General features: G+C 40.5%; 1 protein-coding gene across 1 annotated transcript; it reads right to left on the bottom strand.

Annotated features, from left to right (window-relative positions):
- Positions 1–2323: 2323 nt before the first annotated feature.
- Positions 2324–18932, bottom strand: nxph2a (neurexophilin 2a). Its single transcript, XM_031858436.1, has 3 exons — positions 18450–18932; positions 18174–18323; positions 2324–4160 (listed from the first exon to the last, which is right to left on the bottom strand). The coding sequence occupies exons 2-3, from the start codon at positions 18216–18218 to the stop codon at positions 3414–3416; spliced, it is 792 nt and encodes a 263-aa protein (XP_031714296.1). The 5' UTR covers positions 18219–18323; positions 18450–18932; the 3' UTR covers positions 2324–3413.
- Positions 18933–24174: the final 5242 nt, after the last annotated feature.

Here is a 24174-nt window from a genome sequence, read left to right as displayed (position 1 = left end):
GACGTTTTTTTTTTTTCTTCTTCTATGTGTGAATGCTCGGCACAAGCTCTAATTAACGTGAACACGAGGCTGCTCTTTCCTGCTGGAACAGAGACTTCTTCATCAGCAGCTTGCTGATCCTCGTCCGCCCCTCTCAGCACAGAATCCTAGGAGGAGACCTGATACCATCGATGCTTTAGGACGCCTCTCCAACCTTTTATCTTCCTCTTTTCGCTTTCCTCCACTGGCTGTTACACTTGAAAGACAACGCCTGCCCGCAGTGGCATCGGCACAATTGAAAATTTGTTCCGTCGTAGGAAATGAGATTGTTAAACAGGCAGTGGACAATGAAACGGGGCCAGGCTTTAGACAGATTAATATGAATACGGGCTTGATAAAATTGGTCAATTTCTATGTGTCATGTGAGTCCAAATAATGTGAATCTGCAGCAGACCGGTCTGATATAGTGGACACAACCATTGCCACCATAAATAAGTGACAAAAGAAACACTATTAATCTCAATGCATCCCAGGAGGTATTTTGTGATGAACTCTTCAGCTCATTAACATCTTCAAATGCAACATGTCTTGTTTCTGTGTTCCAGGAAATGTGCGTTTTTTGCCATTCCAATAAATGTTGTCTGATGACTGTCAGTCCAGAGATGCAGGAAACCTTACAGGTACCGCTGATGAAGTACACTGTAACCCTGCTGCTCTAAAGTATATATGTGACAAAGTAGTATTGGTTTGAACAGTACTGAGACTTACAATGGACTTATTCAATGGATATTTTCCTCTTAGTAAATTGTATGAGAATATACATCTTTTTTTTTTTTTTAATTATTGGTTTGAACTGTCAACATGCAGCTAAAAAATGTAAAGTAATTTATTATTTGAGTGTGCGATAATATCACCACTGATGAAATATACGTGAACATTCCTGAGTTTTCCAAGGATCAGGATGTGTGCAGCAGGAAAACCCGGTGTGACTTGATGCCTGAGGAGTGGGTGCCTTTCACCCTGATCAGATAAGAGTAATGGAAGCGATGAAAAGACCCCTGTCACTGATGGCCACAACAAAATGGATGTGCTCCCTGAAGTGTACCTCTGGTATCATCCACGCCTGTGGACACAGATTTATTGCCCATTAAAAAGCTACACTGAAATGTACCTCTTAAAATGGTGTGTTTATCCCGTTGAGAAGTCCTTGTAGGAATGAAAGGAGACAACCGTGAGCGCCGACAGACTGGAGCTGACTCAGTGCGACAACATGCTGTGAGCCAAGTTCAAATAAGGTTTAATGCCATAGAAACCTAAATTGATCTTTACAATTTCATTTTAACAAAATGAACCCCCTATGAAATCAATTATTCCCAAATGAACATTTGTACTTACACTATGCACACAGCAATGCTCTTCTTTTTTTTCCCTTCTATTTTACAGGGGGAAACCGTTGAAACAAGATTAATAAGCAAGCAGGAAATCAAAATAGGCACAATCTGCAAGGATTACAAAAATGGAAATCAAAGCAATCTATAACTACAAGCAATAAATATGACATATAACTACATGATATTGCTTAACAAACACCAAAAGTAAGGAACAAGTATACTTATTGATACATTTCTCTGGAAAAATCAGAATAAATTGACATTGTTTACTCTGAAGTCATAAGTAAACATGTTTAGTTTTAGAGTTACACATTAATACACAGCATTTGCACAAAGGGAGTAGAACTAAAACATCAACATAGATCAACTGTGATTCAGTAATGTCCTTATCGTACATACACCTCTCGTGTAGAATGTGACAGGATCATTTACAGCTGACGGGGAAAGACATGAAATACAGCAAATAAAGTAATATGGACAGAAATAATTGCCATGTGATTAGTCAGTGGCACATGCCCTAGTCTAAGAACCCTGGATATACGCAATCAACACAATTTATGAAATTTCATGTGATGATGGTTGAAGTCAAAGCACATTTCACCATTTACAAGACTGGATGTTACCCACTTTTACACAAAAGTCAGTCAATTTAAGCCTGCTGTGCAATTGGGAAATGTATGACATTTTCAAATGTAGCTCCCACTTCTCATTAAAACTCCAGACGGATTTTGTATTTCCACCTTTTTTTTTTTTTTTTTTTTTTTTTTTTTTTTTTTTTTCGCTTTTGGTTTCTCCACTCTTGGTCTTGGGTAAATGAAATTTCCCAGGCTAATTAAAGCCTATTAAAGACAGGTAATGTCAGGGCTGGTGGCAGGACCATGACAAAGTGCTGATAATTGTCTGCCAGACTCACTAAATCCACCTGTCCTGCAATTATCGCTCCCCCCCCACCCACCCCCCCCTCCTCTCCTGACACATTAATCCACTGCGGGACCCTCTCGGCAGGCTGATGCCTCAAAGTGCATCCTGCAAACACAGATGTTGGATTTCAGACTAGTTTAGCATCCACATGCCTTATGATTGCAGCAGAAAACCAATAAGAAGTACACAAGGCAGCAGCCAGGTTATACATGGCTGGATACCTACAGTATATACGTATGTGTGATGATTTACGACTATGCCCTCTGCTTGCTTGTGGGAATAGTTGTGTTGGATCAATTAATTTTGTCATGGGTATTGGGCACATAATCAATCAATTCACTATTCCAGTCCCTATAAAGATAAGGAGATGAAATATAGGTTTTAAATCCATATTAATTATTCAGAGCTACTTGAGGGAATACCCATTGATCAAGCTAACCTGTAACAATAGACACTGTGTCTGTGTCTGTGTTCTGTTAACGGGTACAAATGGATGTTAGTTCTATTTTAAAGGCAATGAAATGAATTTTCTCACTAATCAGTCAAAATGTAGCAATGTTTCAAATGTGAAATATCTAATTCAACATTCTATTGAATAACAATTCAAATGTCTCTGTATTGTAATTATTAAAATGATTTAAAGTCTTGTCATATTTCAACTGTTTAATTAAATGAGGTGAGGAAATTGTTTGACAATGTTGGCATCAATGTAGCACTGGCACAGAAGCCAGCTCTGTACTCCCAACTGGGAGGCTCCTTGCCTATGGTCTAGCCTTGAACAAAACATCTGGACAACATGCTAATTATACCAGTGGTTTACGGAGAACATGTGCCGCTGTTTTAGGGAGGAGTCACACAGGGTTGGTAGCTAGCTCCGAATCCCAAGTCAACCCCTAAAACCAAGTCCCTGGACACCTAACTATCTCAAGTGTACTATATATACATTTTACTTTATTTTTTTTTTTAACAATGCATCAAATCCCTCCAGAGTGTGTCCCATTATAAACAGCACTTCCTGCAACGTGTCTCAGGTACTTAGGTATTGCGGGACAAGGAGCTTAGAGGTCGACATTTACATTATTTGAAGATTAGACAGTAGGTAGACGCATACTAAAAGCTAGATCATCCTGTGGAGGAGTAGGGTGTGTCACTATGATAGTTGTAGTCAGGGCATACCTTCTGCACCAGTTTATAGTCTACACTGTAAAAGGCTATATAGATGCATATGACTTTGAAGGGTTTCGAGCACAGCCAGGACACATGGCTCTGCGTCTGCTCCTGATAGCACACCTTGGTCGGCTCAAAGCTGCACATGGCAGTCTTCTTGTTGCGGTCCGTCTTCTCGTACTCGATGCGACAGTTGAACGATTTGGTGTCTTTGGTCTCCAGCGTGGACTGCTGGGCGATCTCAAACTCCACCACCTTGGAGGGCGGCACCAGGCTGACCGACACGTTCCCCATGCCCGTGGAGTTGTGGCGGAAGTAAACGCTAAAAGTGCCGTTCCCGTGGTCCACGATCTTCCCCGTGATCAGCAGGTTGAGTTTAACGGTCTTGATGTTGGAGTGGAAGTCCCCCCAGCCGAACATCTTTTTGAACTTGCCAGTCTTGACGATGGGCCTGCGTTTAGTTCTGGCCTGTGCACCCTGAGCATCTGTCTGGTTAGATAACCAGTCCCAAAAGTCCTCCATGTTCTGTAAATATGTAATTTCCCTCATGTTGCTCTTGAACCCGGGGGACCCCCTGGCAAATAAACGCAGGGGGTTGAGGATCCGTGGACTGGCCCCCTCGGGAGAAATCTTCTGTTCGTTATCACTGTCGCCCCACTCGATGAGCTCTGTGGCTCCTCCGTTTTCTTTCCTGCATGTGACCTTCAGAAAAGCACAGCAAAGGTAGACAGAAAAACAGCATTAAGTGACATAATACCTTTTTGAAAAAGTGATACATTTTACAGGCCAGACATATAACAGAAAATCCAAGTGAATTCAACACTGATTGACAACTGATCTGTGTTGATTGAGCTGTAAAAATGAAACAGCAGCAGTTCAGCACTAAGGATAAAGAAAACAGCACTTCAGCACTGAAAAGGGAAAGCCAAAAAAATCCCACAATGTGCATGGAGCCACCTGTTTGTCACACATGTTAAGATTTACTTTAGGAAGTGCTGAACTACAGCAAAGGTACCCTTGGGAAACATTTTGTTTGGTAAACTAAAGCTTAACAACAGCTTCAAACAGATGCAGGCACTTCAATAAGACAGGAGTGCTCACTCCTTGAAAAAAATGGCTTTTTGTTGAAAAGAAAATACGATTTCTTGGCACAATAATATATATTGCCGTACCTTAAACCAAAGCAAAAAAGCATAAATTCACTGTTGTAATTCACTCATTGTCAAATGTGGTTACATGGGCAGTGTCAATCCTTTAGACTCCTGCCTACCAAACACTAGATGCAGGGACAAATGGCATTACATGTGATTACTCACTTAACTCAGTAATGGCAAAAACAGAATTCAACTGCTTATCAAAATACATCTGAACATAGATATGACCAATGTTTATAACTGCTTCCAACACAAATACAATTCATTTTGTTCTACTAATACATATACAGAATATTATCAACAACGCAATCTTTACAAAGGAAAAACGCTTATTTACTTTCTTGCAGAGAGTTAGATGATCAAGAATGATAATCATGTCTACGGGGTAAATTTGAAGCTTGAGGTCTTCACAATGTACGGCACAGTAAACAACGTTTAAACAACAGATTATACACAATGAGCCTCACTTGTCAGTTTTGTAATTATCTGACATTAATCAAATACACAACTTCAACCAACAATTTTCTTTTTAAGCTAGTGGACCAACTCCAACACTTATCAAACCAAACGACCTGTTGTCTTAGATGTAAGTAAACAATCCCTTGTTTATACAATGTTAAGGATGCTTTGTGTGTGTGTGTGTGTGTGTGTGTGTGTGTGTGTGTGTGTGTGTGTATGTGTGTGTGTGTGTGTGGTGGCCGAAGATGCTGGCAGGCCTGTGTTGTGTACAGAGTGGGCATTCCTTCTCAACAACCAAGATGAAAGAGAAAGGAGTGAGGTTGGTCAAATGAGTCTGAATTTAGACAGAGATGTGTTAAATAAACAACATTGTTTCTCAAGTATTACCCACAACTATTGCAGTTCCAGTAGATAAGCACACTAAAATGGCATTAATAGTAACTGTAATGCATGAATCAAGAATCCACACTAGTAGCATCAAAAATCTCATCAAATCAAAGAAATGCACACCAGTATAAGGGAATCATTTTGGATGAAGCGATAAACTTCCGTTTGGCTCATATTTACATAAAGCTTCTAATATTTTAGGAGGACTTGTCGGATTACATGACAATGCAAATCCCCTGGACTGTGAGCGGGTTTCGCATCGGCGGTGCTATTCTTAGATGCCCCATGCATATGAACTAGAGCTTGTAATGGTTCCCAACAACAACACAGGCTATGGTAAAGTACGTGCTGAGTGCTAATCCAGATGCAGCAATGAACTGTGATCCCTTCCTTGTGCCCAAAAGCCTTTTAGCTTCAGGAGCAGTTCCTGGTCCACTTCAGATAAAGCTTAAATAATTCACGGCAATAAGCTAAGCTAGTTTTATTAGTAATTAGTAGTGCCGGCTTTCCCCAGGCCCCGTTGTAGGGATCACTGAGAGAAGCAGATGTTGAAAGCACTGAGCAGCGGCTGTTTGAATTCTCACTGTGCTGCTGCACACTACTTCCAGACTAATTATAATTTTGCTTTAAGCCTAACTGAGGCACATGTGTACAATGCCAACAAACTAGGTCTGTCTGCTACAATTTGTTTTTGTCACACTCACATTCCTATAAAGCTTTCTGTTCGACATGTAAAAAGGGCTCCATGCATCTAATGTTGTGCAACTGTGGACCTTATAATTAGAGCTTTTCTGTACTGGACTGCTTATGTCCCAGACCGGAGTAACACCTTAATGTACTAGCAATCAGGGCGTAATGGCTCGACCATCTGGATATGTAATGTGAAATCAATGTATCTCCCACGGAGAGTGAGCCTGACCCATCTATCAGCCCTCACAATGCTTAATTAAGACACTTGCTCCCCGTAAACATGGATGAATGAGGCAACACTGTAAGAATGTCCCTCAGTGTAGCTCATCACCTCCGCAGTCATTTAATCAACCAATTCCAGTGGCAATATTCCCTCACTGATACTGCCACTTAGTAAGACCTCATGTGAGCTCAGCTCTTGATTTGATTTGACTCTTACAGCATCACAATAACAGACATAAAATCTGTGGGACTGCGGGCTCCCAACATTTCTTCACTGCTGTGAACAAGCAGGTTGTAACACTCGTCTCCCCACCAACCCGAGCTGTTATATCCATTACATATTGGGTGTCATGCTGTGCAGCTTAAAGAGGTGAAACCAAATTTTGTCTTTCAGTGTAAATCTCAGGTGAGCTTTGTATGGGATGATTATAATGGAAATGAGAGAGGAGTTTAAGCATGATGAGCAACTGGGGAAATTGCTGTGACAACAAGGGGATCAGCAGAGGGATATCTAATACTTATATGCCCCGAGAGAGATGAAGCACTGGGAACTTAAAAGCTCGCACTGACACATAGGCTTTGGTTTCTGTCTCCCTGCACACACGCAGCAACGGCACACACACACACACTAGCACACCTCGTTCATTTACGCAGAAGTGGAGTCTCTTAAAAACAGACTAAAGGAATTTAGAGTTTTTGTACACCAAGACGCTGTGGGAAAAAGCAAAAAAGAGGCAAGGTCTGATGAAGGACAATCTACAAAAGCTTAATTAAGATTTCTTAATCGGTGCTGCTGCTGTGCTAGAGGCGTTACGGGGCGACTTGAAACAAGACATTATTATGATAATAACTGCAGACTTATGGAGCTGAAAACACCAGACCTCATTTCAACAGCACTCGGCAAAGTGACTGGTGGCAAACGCTGCGGATATCTGTCTGTGTGGTTTAGCTTCTTCCTCTTCCTGTACGTTCTGAGCAGAAACCCAGAGAGGTGCACAAACTTTACACCCCCAACCTGAGATATTACATCTATATACTACGGCAGTCAAAGGTATATGTGGCTCATAAAAGAGTAGGGACACAGCAGTAAACATAAAGGTGGGTGACCTATAAATGATGTCAGTCATTTTAGTAGATATCCACCTTGTATAACAAAAAAATCAGGAGATCTTGGACACACAATCCAAGATGTATTGGTATCAGCATTTATGTCTGATAAGTAACAATTGTAGTTGGGTGGTATGGGCTCTGATTCTCCTTTAAGATTAGATTGTCTGCTTCTTTTCGTGAACATGTTGTATTTCCACTTATGTATCGGTGTAAAACTGACTGACTTTAATTTGCTGCTAATTGTTCATGTTTTTATTGCTATTTTTGTGCACAAATGTCCCTAGTATAGTTCAACGATCATTTGTAAAGGCTCCGTTGTTAAGCCACATGTACTGTATATTTCATTCAATGTTGTGTCAATCAATACTATCCAGAGGTATGAGTGGAACTTATAAACTGACAGTGGTCTGGGCAGCAGCGAGCTACACATTGAGTCAAGATGAATCAGCCTCGACGTTCATCTGTAATGAGCATTATGGTGCTGGCTGCCTGCTTGTCCCGTGGGTAGACATATCTTTTAGAGGCCTGACATAAAGGTAATTGCCACAGTGACCAGAACTAGCCTCTGGAAACTTAGTGACATCTGGCTTCTGGATCATCTGAAGAGACGCTATTAAAATGCATTTGCAGTAAGCAGCCGGCGTCATTGTGCTCGGCTGTGAAGGGTTCTGGGCCGCGGGCAAGGCTGCAGCCTTGTTTTGATGCCGATGATGGTATCTCTCTATACCTGGCATAGTTGAAAATGTGGCCCCCGTTCGGGAACTGGGATCTGCTTTCTTGATGAGAGCCTCTGTGTCATCTTCATTACCAAGTTCCTTGTATCAGTCAGCTAAAATAATCTTTTCCATAGTTGATCTTTTTCCAGCTCATAAGGTTGGGATATGCGTCTGGGGGAAATTGGTTTCAGGCATCTTCCTCACAATAAACAAAATGGGCAATTAACCTGCTCATCAGTGCAAGCAGAGCTGTTCCAATGATTCACTCCACCGTTCTTCATGGATTTATCCATGCAAATTGACCTCACTTTGGTGGTGCAATTCATTTCTTTGCTAATTTTCTGTGTCTGAAGCTTCATTAACTCGATGCGCTTCTACGTAGTAAAAATCTGGACGTCCCCACAGAAATTACACCGGCTTCACCGGTGCCTTCTGTAATACTTTCCCAGCAGTGTTGCAACCAACACAACACTTGCCATACTAGATCTGCCCCGCCGCTGCTTCTATAAGACCCCGGATTGACTGCAGCCTCTTGCTTTCTAGCATCCAACATGACAAGCGGCACCACTCACATTAAAACCATTCTCAACCTGCAATCCCCTGCCCCTGCATCCTTCCCCAGCCATCTTCCTACTGATGTTGCAGGGCATATCATTTGTAATGATTCACACCCAGAGCTGGTTCCAGGAGAGAAGGCCCTGGAGGCGCTTAGGCAGTCCAGAGCCCAAAGTCTACACGCTGCTGAAGAATAGATTGGTGCTCTGATCGCTGGAACAGCCTCACGCTCCAGAGCCATCACTTTTAATCAGAGGGCTGTCCAGGGAAACACATGACAGGTGCTTCTGCACTGTGGTGGATCGCAACAGCAAATCCACACCGGGGGCACCTTACCAATCACAGCAGGCTATGGTTAGTGTGTGTGTGTGTGTGTGTGTGTGTGTGTGTGTGTGTGTGTGTGTGTGTGTGTGTGTGTGTGTGCATGTAGCATATCTAGTACCTTCCAGTATAATCCTTTCGGCCATTACCACCTGACCTTTGTGAGAATGAGACAGACCACAGCTTAACACTTAACACTCCTGCTTAAGATGTTATAGATCCAATACTGAATCTGTGGCTGAATGCATCAGATAATTTGTGGTGAATATTAAGAGCAACCAGTATTTAATATATGTATTACATTTGGAGCCTAATAAGGGTGAGATGTATTTCTTTTTTCAATACATTTTTAGATAGAATACATAATATATAACATACCATGTATTTATGTGTTAATGCAAAGGTGATGGACCTTCAAAGGCCTTAAAACTCATCCTGTCAACACCTAATATTTTGTACAAGTGTTGGTGAGAGGAGAGGGAACGGCAAGCCCAAAGGAAAGTGATGCTGATGTTCTCATTACTGTAATAACAGCAGTATCATCATTGCTGTATCGCCATAGTACATCAATTCCATCTCTTACTGTTGACAGAAAAGCCCGAAGAGCGTGCATCACATTGTTATAAAACTAATATGTAACGAATGTGCAAGCGCTATCAAGACACTCAGGTAGAGAGGTGAGGAGGAGTCCATTATCAGAGCGTGAAATGATCTAACTTTGATATGTAACCACACACTGAATAATTGTGCAACTGTGGTTTCACATTAAATGTGTAATGAGAATGTCACCAAAATGATCTAATGGCAAGAGCAAAGAAACAGAAATTACCAGCAACCAACAAACGTTTTTCTACTGCTGGCCCAGCAGACAGACAAACAATAAAACTAAACACAAAGGGCAAGACACAAGGAGAAATTTAAACAGAAACAGAAAATGCTTAGTGAGCAAATTCAGCTCAATCTACTCCAATACATTTTAAATATTCAGACCACTTGAGTTCTTAATGGAGATTCACTGTCCATACAAGTCCTGTTGTATTCTGACACAATTAAAGATCAACAAATGGAGCTCATAAAGTTATAATGCCTGTGTACCTCATATATTAAACTCAAATTAACTATGTTTTGGAGCCTGTTGTGGCAACATATTATCTGACTGCTCATGTCACTCGGAGCTGCTCACGTCCCATGATTAGCATAAATTACAGCACGTAACATAACCCTCCTGTGGCTATCATAAATCCTACGTTGTGAGTTATTAGTCATGTTTATAATGTCAGTGTTTTTCTATATTCTTGCTCAGTCTCACAATCCTCTCCTTCTAGCAGCTGACACTGACTGAAAGCATACCTCACCTAATCTTCTTTGGACACTGACGGACTTTGATTTGTTGTAGTGTTAGCACAAGTCCTCCTAGTGAATCATTTCGTGTCATCAGAGCGCATTTTGTTACAGGAAGCACAACACTAAACTGCACAAATCAGACACAATTACCTCTCCTGCAGTGTGGAAGCTGCCAAGACAGACTTGTAGAAATGTGTTTCGGTGTGCTAATAAATGGAACAAATTGCAGGAAATTATACCACATTTAGCTCCGACCTCGCTGTCATATGTTGGAGTGTCAGCATCTCCTGTTATGGCTTTAATACAGGCTTTAATACCAATTGCTACAAGCCCTTGGACGAGTTTTGTCATATTTGTGTTCAAAATAAAATGCTGCAGCCTTTTTTTTCTTTTGTTCATGTAAAATTATTTTTGAAGGCTGATACCAATGCCAGAGTTTCTGTATTGAGGCTGTCGATAGCTTTGCTAAACTGTGAATCTTATAAATGAAGTTCTACATTTAACCATTCATATGCTTATAGTGTTTTCCCCATTGTATGCTTATCAGGATTGAAAGGGTCTCTAACACAGTATTAATTAAGCCTATGGGAAGCTAAAACTGTTAACTCAAACTGAAACTCTATTTTTGAGACACAGCCAGCACGGCATGCTCTCACTCCCAACTCGTCAAATGAAGACGGTTGGTCGGGGCCCCCCTCGGCACCTGATACTGATTCACCGGGCTTTCAACTAACTCCAATGCAAACCCACTTGTGTCATTCTTAGTGCATCAGAGCAACTAATGTAGTCTAAAGAGCAAGATAGTCCACACCGGCTGGGCAGGACACAGGACTTACGTCTAGGAGACCGCTGTTCATATCTTGTGCAAAACAGAAATTAAATGTTGACATTTTGACGCGTGAGTCGTTAGTGTCGTTAGTCACGTGAGTCAGGTGAGTCGCTATCACGTGACTCTGTAATGATGTGAGTCGTTAGTCAGTCAAGTTAAACGCTCTTTTCCTAAACCTAACTAAGTGGTTTTCAAGCCTCAACTTAACTTCCTGTGACGTTTGTTTTGAAAAGACACTACCAGCAAAATGTAATGAAGTAAATAGTAAAGTAAAGTAAAGTAAACTCTCTCCCCAAACACATCCGAGACTGCACTGACCTTTCCATATTCAAATCTCAAATCAAAACCCACCTGTTCAAAACTGCTTTTATGTGTGACTATTATTGTGTATTTTATGTTTTTAGTGTATTGCTTTTATATATGATGATTTTAATGTAAAGTGTCTTTGAGTATTTTGAAAAGCGCTATATAAATAAAATGTATTATTATTATTATTATTATTATTATTATTATTATTATTATTAAAGCAAAGCATCTCAAGTAAAAGTAACAAAATGGACCCTGTGGGTATTATAGTATTATATTGTATGAGTTAATTTTACTGAAGCAGTAACATATAGGCAGGATTTTATTTGTTTGAATATTTATTGTTGTACCTGGGCAAGGGTTGGAAGTTTAATTTGTAGCTGTGCATACCAGATAAACTGACTTGTATTCAAGGCTTTAATATTTAGGAGTTATTGCTGACTAATAAATGCAGTGGGGTAAAAAGAAGATTTCCCCATAAAACTGGAAATACAGAGGCAAAGAGTAAATGTAGATTCCACGGCTGTTTGCAGCTAAAGCAAGAAACCTAAGCTAAAATAGAACTTTATTAATCTCTAAAGAAATTCTTAATATTTCCAGAAATCTTTTTTTTTTTTAAGATCAAGCTATTTGATTTTGTGAATATTTACTGTGTATCCAATGCTTTCCTTTAATTGAAGTCAATAAAAAGCTAAATGCATTTCTGGTCACAATTTACAATGACATGCCTCCTTTTTTTAATAAACTGCAGAAGACCATCGTTGTTAGATTTTTAGCGAGTGAATGTTGGTGAGAATGGCTTGGTGAGGAGGGGCTCTGGGACGAGAGCCTTCAGGTAATCTGGATACTTGTGTTATCTTTGCACCTGCCACATGTGACAGCAGCAAAGCCCTGAACACTTCACTCTTGGGCAGGCGTTACCTTTCAACGCATCATCACTTTCATAATCCCCTTACATGGTCAAAGCGCCAACTCCTGTTCTGGCTCCTGACACCTGCAGCCCACCTCCGTGTATCTGATAGCAGGGATTCAGGAGGATAATACCACAGAGTACGTTGGACTCAGTGTAATTATCATTCTCTTGACCAATTTTGAACACCTTCTACTTTGTACAACAATGCTAGCGTGCTTGTAAAACTCCTCAGCTAATACTCGATGAGGCATGGAGCGCTACTCCGACATGAACACTTCAGCGTTTTCCAGTTTTAGTCTTTTCACTCTCATCTCGGGAGGACGTAATCTAAATGTTTCTCTCGCTGAGCTTTTTTGTATTCATGTGACAACTTCAATTCTCCTCTCTTCAAATCCCTGACGCAAAATGATACAAATGTTTTATTCAGAAATGTTTTCGCTTGATTGGCTCAAACGTACGTCCACTCAATTTGACAGAGCAAATGTTTCTGTTCTCAAAGCAGATTGCGCCTCGGCTGATTTCACAGAAACGGCTCCCTTTGAAGAAGAAACAAGAGTGGGGAAGACGCCACTTCCTTTCTCTCAGAGTAGCTCTGAAGACAGGTACTTCACAAGAAACATACAAAGACAGAGGAGAGCTGACAGTGCTTTGTTAGGGCTGGAAATGACAAGCTGAAAAGAAAGGCCTCAAAGCCTGGAGGCAGAGGAGGAAATGTAAAAGTGAGAATAATCAAAAAGGAGATTTATTGTACTTATTCTAAAGCTGTCACACCTTTCCTTTTACAGGAAAGCAACACAGTTTTAATTAAATAGGTCAATCATTTTCCCGAGCTCTGACATGCAGTATGATTGCCTTCTCCAAAGTACCAAACAAGGTGGTAATTAAGAACTTTACATGTCAAAGTGTACGGGAAGTGGCAGAAACTTTGCTTCTGTGCCTATAGAGTCGTGGTTTGATGTGATGACGCAGCTGATCCTGAGTCTGGTATTTCAAACATAAATGCAGAACTCACGGCTGTAAAGCAACAATACAACTCTTAAATATTGGATATGTTAAAATAAAAAGTGACATCCCGATTCCTCAGATATCATCCATCATCCACACACGATTCAGACAAAACACCTGCTGTATCTGAACCGATCTCCACCTTTTGTCTTGTTGCAGCACAGCAGTGGGAAAGTGATGCAGACAGTAAAAGAGTTGCTAAACAGCGAGGTTGCGCTTCATAGAGTGCTGGATGTTTCCGACCCTGCAGAGCGGTAATGACAATGCTATAAGGTAGCGGAGCCTCCAGATCTAACACCGCCTCGGGCTGCACATCACCCATAAAAATTCATAGCTGTGGACCAAGATCGGAAAACTCAAAACCATATTAAACATAATGTTTCCTGCACGGCCGACACAGTGGGTGCGACTTAAGAGAGCTGCTCAGAACTTCACTTCATCCAAAACGTTCACATCATAAGAAAAGACTAGGGACGAGTAATCAAGCTGCTCATAGTTGTTTGAGCTAAATCTTTAATGGTCCATCCAAGAGCCAGATTATGGTTATTGTCAATCCAAAGGGCAATTGCTTCACACCTATCAATCATTTGGAACTTCTTTCTTTCCATTTCAGGACCTTTATCATAGATTTTTTTGCCAGTGCACACACAATTATGATTGATGATTGGAAAAGGAATAGGTTGCAAGGCTCAACGCAGTCAATACAACCTGTAGTGCCTGCAAGATACATTTGAGGGATTTAACTCACAGCAATGTCAACCTTTCCTTCAGAGGCATGAGACAACATACAGGCTGAGGACTGCAAATGCCACAGACAATATTGTTTATGAGGGATTATCTAGTCAAGCCTTCTGGCTAGGAAGATTGTGACCCCAATATGAGCACAGATACACATCAGCACCATGTAAGGCCTAAAGCGGTTCCTGGAAGGCACCGCATGCATACAAGGTCCTTTCACTCTGTCAATCCATGTTTAATCACTTCCACAGAAATTTCTACTGGCCTGCCTGCCATTTTCTCTCATATTTTTCTCCCTCCCCACCTAATTTTTTCTGGTGGGTTTTTGAAGACTTAAGTTCCACTCTTTTTTCTCTCTCACTTTCTTACAAGGCAAATCCTGGGAGAGGTTGATGTGAGGACCAGGCAGAGCAGGGATGTGAAGAATATAAACACAATTTTTTTTATTGTCCAGAGGGAAGGGTGGGGGTGGGTGGTGGTGGTGGGGAGGGTGCAGGGTGTTGGGCGGCGGGGTCTGTAAAAGAGACGAGGACCTTATCACAGCCCAGCAGCTCTGTAATTCGCCGCCATGATAAAGTGGCAGCACGGAAAACCTTACAAGGCTGGCACAATCCAAAGACGGATTAGGTTTTTCTGACATAAGCTTCCTGAAAAACTAATCAATCAGCCCATGCAGTATTATCAGAAGCGTGAGATTAAAGAGCTGCTCCTAATCCCCCCCCCCCCCCCACTGTACATTTTATTACTCTTCCCAGTGTTAGTTGCCTTTAAATATACAATAAATAAATAATAAAACCAAACCTAATTGAGCACAAGGAAGGGGAAAAGGGTTAAACAGCCCTCAGAGGGGGAATTTATGTAGAATTTGTGTTGTGTTACAAAGACGGGGATAAAACTGTTGTCCTTGCCAGAGCCCCTTCTGACTTTGAATAGAGCCTCACTGTTTCGCTCCAGCACTGCAGAGAAAAAACACAAGCGGGATAAAAGTCCTCTCGCAGATTTTTACAACAATATTAGCGGCTAAAACTGACCCAAATCGACTTCACATTCTGACGTTCTTGTTCTAATGATTTTACACTTTCATGGATGGATGAACAGATAAATAACCAAGAGATTAATAAATGAATAAGTAACTGTTGAAATTAATGCTCAATCCTTTGGGAAATGACTTGTAATCCCTTAAATCAGTGCACATCAAAGTTGCAGGGATGAACTCCAAGCATGTGGCGGATCCAGAGGACAAGACATGTTCAGCTTACGAGTAACCAGCTAAGCTTTGTCTCTTTAATGCGTCACACTCTTCTATCAGGATGCTATGCTCCAGCCCTGCTCAGCCCGACCCCGGGCGCCGTTTACTGGAACAGAGGAGGTAGATATACATTTAACACCACCGCTGATCCTCTTGGCACGGGCCCCGTAGATGCTTTGTCATGACATAACATTACCAAAGAGCTCTCACCCCGGCAATAAGACATAAAGGCATAATAGACTTTGTCAACGTCTTCTCGCACTTAATCCCGAGCAGCGTTGGAAACCCCACTTTCCCTGCATGCAATCTGTAGGGCAGGACAGAGGGAGATGGCAGAGAGCAGGGCTCTCAAGTATGTTTTTATCTCCATCTACATTGTTCTGCTGTCATTGCACACAGGATAACTGCACCAGATGTCACGGGGAAGAATGGATTCTCCCAGGATGGCTTTGACCCTCTTATTTGTCCCTAGGGTACGGCACAGATGCTAGAGCCGGGGTTACATTTTCACCGTTTGATTCATGTTCTGGGTGTCTTCATGTACGAGTGTGTACGAGAGATGCAAACGAAAAGAAAGAAGAATGTTTGTGTGTCGGTTTCTTGTTTTGGATGATGCGGCCACAAGTATGTGAGACTAAAGGCTGCTTCAGACACTGAACCTCTACTTAAAACAGTGAAAATGTATCTCTCGGTATAACAGGGTGCCCTGGTGGCTCAATTGTTTGAGATGCATCCTGTGGTGCCATGGGTTGGTCCTTACAGTCCTCAGAGTAAACTATCCTACAAAGCAGACATACTAAGAAAAAAAGTTGTTTGCAGATCAAGAAGTTTGGTGCTTATTGTATGCCTTTAGTGAGCATCAGCCTGGTATTTAAACATGTTCTATCCTTTGGAAGGTTCGGGGAATATTGATAAGCGCCAGTATGTCCCCAGTCAGACAGTGGTGGGTCTGCTGGGAGGGAAGCCACTGAGGCATATGAAGAGAGCCTCTCCAGGGATGCGGCCAGTCTCTCTCTCTCTGGAGACAGAGCTCCCAGTAGGCACAAGGCTGATTACAACAGCAGCCAGAGCAGACAGCACTTTGCAGCTGCATCTGCACAGTTAAAGGCTATCTTTAAAGAAGCCCTCTTTGAGGATAGCACAGATGTGAAGAACTTCTTCAATCACATGGCATTTTCTGTCCAGGTCTGATCACGGCAAGGGTCCGTAAAGCAAGGATGACCACGATAAAACCCGCACTTTATTCAACTGCCATCAGCAGCCGTTGGAAAAAAAGAGAGGGAAAAGACCTTTATATTTCCCTAAAGCTTTTGATCTTCCTTTGGAGAGCTTATTCCTGCAATAATAAGAGACTTAGGCTACATAAAGATTCCAATCTCTGGTAAATACTATTCATTTCACATGCATTCACAAGGTCTTGTGATTTCATCACATTGTTTAAGTCATAAAGGAGGAACAGTGCAGGCTTTTAAAACCTGTGGGGTGTGCAATTTACACCTATTGTTCTCAGTTGTCTTTTTTTTTAACATTTGTATAATACGGCAAAGACACCTCACGGGTGTCGAGGGTTCAGCACAGAGGTCAAACCTTGTTCAAGCCTGCAAGCAAAATAAATGAAAATGATTGCTAACCACAAATATCCATGTGATGTAGCTGAATAAATGAATAGGCAATTGTTTTTTCGTTATTTTGTCAAGCCATAAGTGACAGAGACAGGACACCAAGGCCATAATATAACATGTAAAAACTCACCCGAATGGTAAAAAAAAACAAAAAAAAAACTATAAACTCTGCAAACAGGCACATCAATAAATGTTACTTAATATTCAGTGAATGTTTTTTTTAACTACATGAACTCCACTCCTCAATTAATACTGCATATAATCTAATACTGAATTGGTCATTATGATATAATGAGCAGTATGCTCACATTAACTCAGAATGTAATGTAAATGGTATTATTGTACAGAGACATGCACAAAATTTTTTTTTCTATATCTAAGTGTTTCCTCATAAAATTCACAATTACATATATGAACAATAAGTTAATTCAGATGATGTTATGGAAATTAATTGCATTTTGTAATATATATTATGGCTATTGATAAGTGTTCTGCAAAATTGAATCCAATCACCTTGACTAGCTATGTTTCTGAAATATGTTTTTAGCCTATGCTGCAGAAATTATATATCACCATATTTGTAAAGGTGATGAGATATCCTTTAACTTAATAAATGTTTTTTTAAATAGAATCATTCAAATAGGATATTTTTATATTTTATTAAATATGGCCAAATAACACAAAACAAGTTCATCCCCTGTAAGACTTCATGTGTTCATGTCGACCAACACATTTACTACTGCCGATGACTGTGTCAAATAAAATCTGATGTCAGGAATTTATGGAACTGCCATTGGCATTATGTGGTGATAGATACATCTTACGTTGCTTGAGCTACATGATGCAGATCTACAATAACTGACAAATCAACAAAATACATAAATATAAACAATATATGATATGAATATACAACTTTGAGTTAAACCAATAAATGTCTTGTAGGTGGCCTACAATAATAATACTATAATAACATAATTAAAAAAAGCAGATAGCACATTAAAGCCACTTACTGTCTCTAAGTTTCTTTTTAAAACCTTCGTGGTCACAGATATATTTCTACATATTCCATTCTCATTCAATCATCTCACACCTCACCTGGTGCAGGAGGAAAATAAACAGGAATGTTGGCAGAGCTCTCATCTTCGATGACTTCTCGACTTATTCAAAATGAGCGGTGCTTAAATCCTCTCTGGAAGATTTGGAGAGGGACAGACGCACATGCTGTTGAAGCATTGCTGTGATCACCTGCGAGAAAAGTGGAAACATTTACGATGTGAAATCACTTCAAGCCCCCTTTGTTAAATGTGGGAGGACTTCAAAGATTGTCCATTAGAATCGTATATTCAGAAGAAGATGTAAACTTTTCCTTACCGTTTTTATGGAATACCTCACTTAGTTGAAATCACCCTTGTTCAATCCACTCTCGGGAAAGAGTCCTAAAATCCTCACAAACGTGTCCTCTTCAGGATGTTGAGTGAATTCTCTCAGAGCAGCTGGGACACTTGTAGTTCTCTACAAACAAGGTGGAACGGCTACATGCATTGGCTCAGCTGAAACAACACTGCTCTAAATTGCATCAAGCCAACCCGAAATAATCTGAACACTATATTCCCCCTATACTTCCCGACCAATGGTATTCATGAAATGACGATGTGCGCATTCAAGTAGCAAAGTGAACCGGGATCCGAGTGACAGGACTGCAGTAAATCGACAGCAGTCCGCTCGCTGTGCGCTCTCTTCAGCTCTACTTGAATTCAGTGCGCAAAATCCTGCACTCCGCGTCTGGAGACTCCAAGGTCGGCGCGCATCCGTGCAGAGAGTCAGACCAAAGATCTACCGTTAGAAGTCTCACTCTCTCCATCCAGGAGACAAGTAAGAGGCTTGATGTTACTGAAATCAGGTTTTGTTCAGCGACACGTTCACGTTTTTAACCCTTTAAACGCTTAGACGTGTAATCTCGCTTCACTGGTAGTTTTTCACGGTGTTTTATTTGTTAGTGATGAGTGGACAGTCACATTGGAGTACAGAACGTAGCCATGGCTGCGGTGTACTTCTGGAGATGTTCTTGACTGTCTTCAGAATCCATACAAAACTTTTTTTTTTTCATTTATTATTAGTTTCAATGTACACAATAAGAATTTCCAACTTGCAAACACAATCATATCGACAGGGCTGTTTGAATGATGCAAGGAAAAAACATAATGGTGAGTGATCTTAATTCACTTGAGAACTGGCTGATGCAGCATTCCTGATCACACAGTGCAGGCAGCAAAAGGTCAAACGTTATGCTGATGGCGGTACAAAGGCAATACCATTTTTCTACTGCGGACAAGACTGGCATTTAGGGATCCATGTCACTTTGGCACCACCACGTGGCTACAGGCAAACACCTCACTTTACAAAGACGACTTTGCAGCAGCAGTTTGCAGTGTGCAGATAAAATGGTAAATCAGTTCATACTTAAACCTTCAGGTTACGTTCTGCAGTTTAAATGATCAGATTTATATATTCTGCTCTGAGCGTTTGCAAGACTAATCATCGTACCCTTTCTCAACATGTACGCTTTAATGGCTTTGTGGCAAAAAAAACGCCAGGGGTTGTAGATGTGTGTTAGAGGCAATGAGTCAATATCGGCCAAATATAAAGGTGAGACAATAAAACACAAGAAGATCAAAATGTTGCTGATTGCAGCACTGGGGCAGTATCAGTTCAGTCTAAAGGTCCTTACTGGGTTTTTTTTTCTGATCCCCACAATAGAGGGGATTTATTGCAGTGCCACCCTTTCTGTGGGAAAAGTTGTAGGGTACAATTAAAACATCACCAACCAATTTAAAATCTTTAGTTTGAATTGCAGGTTTCAGAATAAAGTTGTCCTGATACGCAATACATACAGAGTATTGTTGTTTTTACCATGTAGAGTAGGGGTATGTTTGCATACACCATAAAGGAGTTTGAGATGAAATATTCTTTGTAATGAGACAAAAACATGCATTTTGTAAAAGCAGGAGGAGAAAGAAAGCGAGGGAGTGCACAGTGCTTATTTGTTTGTTTTCTTCTACAAAGTAAATACCGCACCATCTGCAAACTACAAATACTACTACAATCTACTCAGTTGGCATGAATATGATATTTGGAAATCACTAGGTGAGTTAGGTGCACACAGTCTCATAAATGACATAATGGAATAATCACAACTGTCCTGAACTTTGACCACTGATACCAGACTCCCATTAATTTTCATGAACTGGATCACACCGCAGTAAAGATTGATATGATGCAGTGACTGGATATGCTTGAAACCAATTGTCCTCTGGGGACATAGGTAAAGATGAAAGTTGAAGTTTGGTTGTCTACACTTTGGCTGTTTTGGTTGTTGAAACCTTTACACAAATGTGTCAGAGTTAGGACTGGTCAACTAAGCTTTAAGTGATGAGAACATACAGTAGAGCTGGCTAGTTAGTAGCTAGCTATAGCTGGTGCAGAGTTTGGTGATTTAATGTTTCGTGGAATTAAATGACACAGGAAGATTTCCCCTGGATTGATGATGATTGAAACGGTAAACCAACAGAAAACATCCAGTTAGAGGCACTTTGATGGCTTTGGCACCACCATCTGGTTGAATAGTACAATCACTTAATAGTTTGCAGTAGCTTCAAAACTAAATCAGCGCGAGAGTTTCTCATGAAAGGCTCTTTCTTTTCTTTTTGTATGTCTTCAAAGCACTTTGGAAGTCAGATGTTTCTGTTGTTTGAACCTATTTATTAAAATTGTACTGTAAATGAAAATACATAAAATGCTCAACATATGAACGCAACCCATACAAATTGTGCAAGTAAAAAAGACAAAATCCCGAAAAGCAGTTTGTATTGATCTGAAATTAATTATGTTTTTTATTTAGTTGTGCTGCCAGATATAATTGACAGGCAGCAGCTTGGCTGCTAACTAATTAACAACGTCTTTTTTATTTTCCAAAGTGACACATTTCATCAGGTTGTCAGCATGTTCTCATACTTATATTTTACAACTGATTCTTAGGTTTTATGAGCATGTTAGAATTTGATTTGTATGAAGCTTTGATCCACTTTTATCACATCCTGTCTGAGCTATACATGATAGTAAGTCGTTTGAAGCTGAAAATGTTAATTACATGAGAACTGTCATGTCAGTGATGACATGACAAGTTGAAAAAGTGCATCTTTTAAAATACACACAGCCCATCTCAACACAATGGGTAGCAGGACAAAGGCCTTCTGATTAAATCAGGGCGACCAATCTGATATATCTATACTACCAGTGATAGAGGACTGCAGCCTCTGCTGTTGAGCTACTATGCTATCACTTTCACTACATGTAAGTCATAGGCTTTAAAGAGTGATGCCCAATGGTGGTATGATGGTATAATGATGCTCTGCCATGACACCAATACAACATGACAATGGAAATGAACCTGGACATATAAAAAGCCTTTTTCCAAGACTAGCAAACTGACCCCACACACAGTACTAAAGCATCAAGAACACTCCGCGGCACATCAGCTGCAGTGTCAGCAGAATAAAGTGCAGAATGGCTCAATCTTGGTCAAAATGATGAGGTCAAATTGCATATTGCTGTATTACAACATGTGTTATAAAGTTCCTGTCTGCGGTTGTCAGCATTGCAACATGACACTAGCATCTTTCATGTTGTATAGCAAACTACATATCAACCCAAATGCAGCCCTTTTTTTATGTCACAACTGTTACTCCTGGGGTGGGGGGGGAGACACAAAAAACTGGAGTCTAGCTATATTGGCCGCATGTGCCATTTGTGAAAATACTCTCTACAAAACATTTTGCCGTAATTGTATCTAATCAAAGTTTTGCATCCCAGACAAAATGAGGCATACATTCCACTTGTAAAACCAACATATTTCTTGTGGGTATGCGTGTATGCAAGACACGTGCACCGGGCTCCCAAGTAACGACAATGGAGTGCCGACTTTCAACCAGGTGACCAAAGTTTGAGACCAGTGTTCACGTCTCAGTGTGTTGTCGAGTTATTTTGAAGCTATGTTAGTGATGTTTGGGACGTGTTTTCAGTACTTGTGTTATGTTGTTTATGTATTTTACTTAGTTAACGTACTTATCTTAAGCCCAACCATGATTTTTGTTTCTAAACCTTACTAATTGGTTGTGGCGCTTAAACCTAAGCAAGTGTTTTTCTTGAAATTGACAACGTTAACCACGTGTTTACTGTGACCGTCCCAGTGCGTTAAAAAGTTACGCCAAGAGGTCAAAGTCAGTAGGTGACAGGTTGGGAGCATCAGAATGTGATGATTTGCAACTTATAATTATCAGACGACAGTCACTTAGCCAAAATTGTAAACTTAAATTCATGTTTATATGGAGCCAGCTGCAGGGAATTTACAGGTTCTGAATATAATCAAGGCCAGTCCCCTATCAGCTCTCATGTTGATCTTTAATTAAACCAGAGATGAAAACCGAAATGTCACAGATTCCATGTCTGTATAGAAGAAAGGTAGGTGCCAATACCTGAGAGACGGACGAGAATAAAGGTTCTACAGCTACCACAGACTCATTCACTTCACTCACACAATTTTGATTATGGAAGAGCTTAATTTTTCCTGCATTCAGAACGTCCATCTCCGTTGTGGTCTTGCTTTTTAATAAAAAACTGAGCACTGGGTCCAACAGCAGCCAGGGTGAGGCTTATGATTAATGAGCGTGCAAGTTCATGTAAGTTTTACAAGCCTCTGGAACCCTTTTGAAGTACTCATTTAGCAATATGATTAAAACTATCTCGCTTCTACCAGTTTGTACAGTCCAAGCACATCAGGCAAAAGTGTTGTAGTGATATACTTTCTCTGAACAGCCAGACTTGAAGGCGGGTGAAATAGTCATAGACTGTGCATTAAATGCATATTTTGTATTAGACTCTAAAACATTCATGTTTCACTTAAGCTTAAGGCTTAAGAGAGAAGTTACCACCTTGCCTATTTTTCACCTCCGCATTCCAATACGCTGCTTGAAGTGGACTTGCTTGTTGGATTGTTGGTTTCGGAGAGTCACAGAAATTGTTGGACACAACCCCACCGATTCTGTCTTCAAAAAGTTTTGTTGGGGAGGACTTTTAGACACTTGTCTTACAATTTCTTTCAGTTAAAGCAAACTCAAACTTTCAATTAAATCTACACCAAACAAGTTAAATCTTAACAGCTAAACAATAAGAAGGTTACATTTCTTATACCCTACTTCTGTTGGCAAACATCAAAATTGTCAGAAGCGGGATAGACACAGGCTGGCTACTCTGTCTATTTCTCTACTGCCACCGTCCATGTAGCTTATATCATTATTTTCCAAAAGGTGCATCAAGTGTTAGACTAGCTTTTCCAGATTTAACCATCCTGGAGAGCATTTTCAAAAAGCTACATTGTTAAGTATGAGTGTCAAAACAATGAAAATCAGAACTGGCTTTCACCCAAGAATTACATTGTCGCTTATGTGTCATCACCCCCCCTCCAAAGAGGAGGGTTTTGGTTTCCTATTACAACTGGCTTCGCACGCCATCTGTCTTTTAACTTTGGTTGAAGATATACATGTGCGTGTGAAGGGAGTATGTGAAAAAAAGAGTTGAATAGAGTTCATGGCACGCACGTCTATGTTTTCCAGGGAAAGGACAGAAGGAGCAGCCAAAGTAAACAGAGGACTTTGCACCTCTCAACAGGCAGTAAGACCTGCAAACTTGCACAGCCACCATGACTTGCAAGTCTTAATGAACGTTAAAGTCCACTGCTGGTGAAATTACAGAATAAAAAGAGAAATTGCAGTTAAGGTAAATAGAATGAAGGTAATCAATTTTACTACTGATATCCCAAAAGACGCTCAACTTATTTCTGTGAACATATTTCATTTTTGGGATAAATTGTTTCTAGAATGCTTAGACTGCACTACTTCACATGCTATAACAGCAAAACTCAATCACAACTTACAATATAAAAGTTAAAAGTTGCACTATGTCACTTGTAAATATGTTGAATGATGAACACACAAAGACATGACAGGAAGAACAGGAGGTGAAAAGAAAATAAGCAAAGTCC

Source organism: Anarrhichthys ocellatus, unplaced genomic scaffold (assembly GCF_004355925.1).
Source record: "Anarrhichthys ocellatus isolate YVR2014 unplaced genomic scaffold, GSC_Weel_1.0 scaffold20, whole genome shotgun sequence".
Lineage (NCBI taxonomy): Eukaryota > Metazoa > Chordata > Actinopteri > Perciformes > Anarhichadidae > Anarrhichthys > Anarrhichthys ocellatus.
The sequence above is the reverse complement of the archived record's forward strand: the minus strand, read 5'-3'. Positions and strand labels throughout refer to the sequence as shown.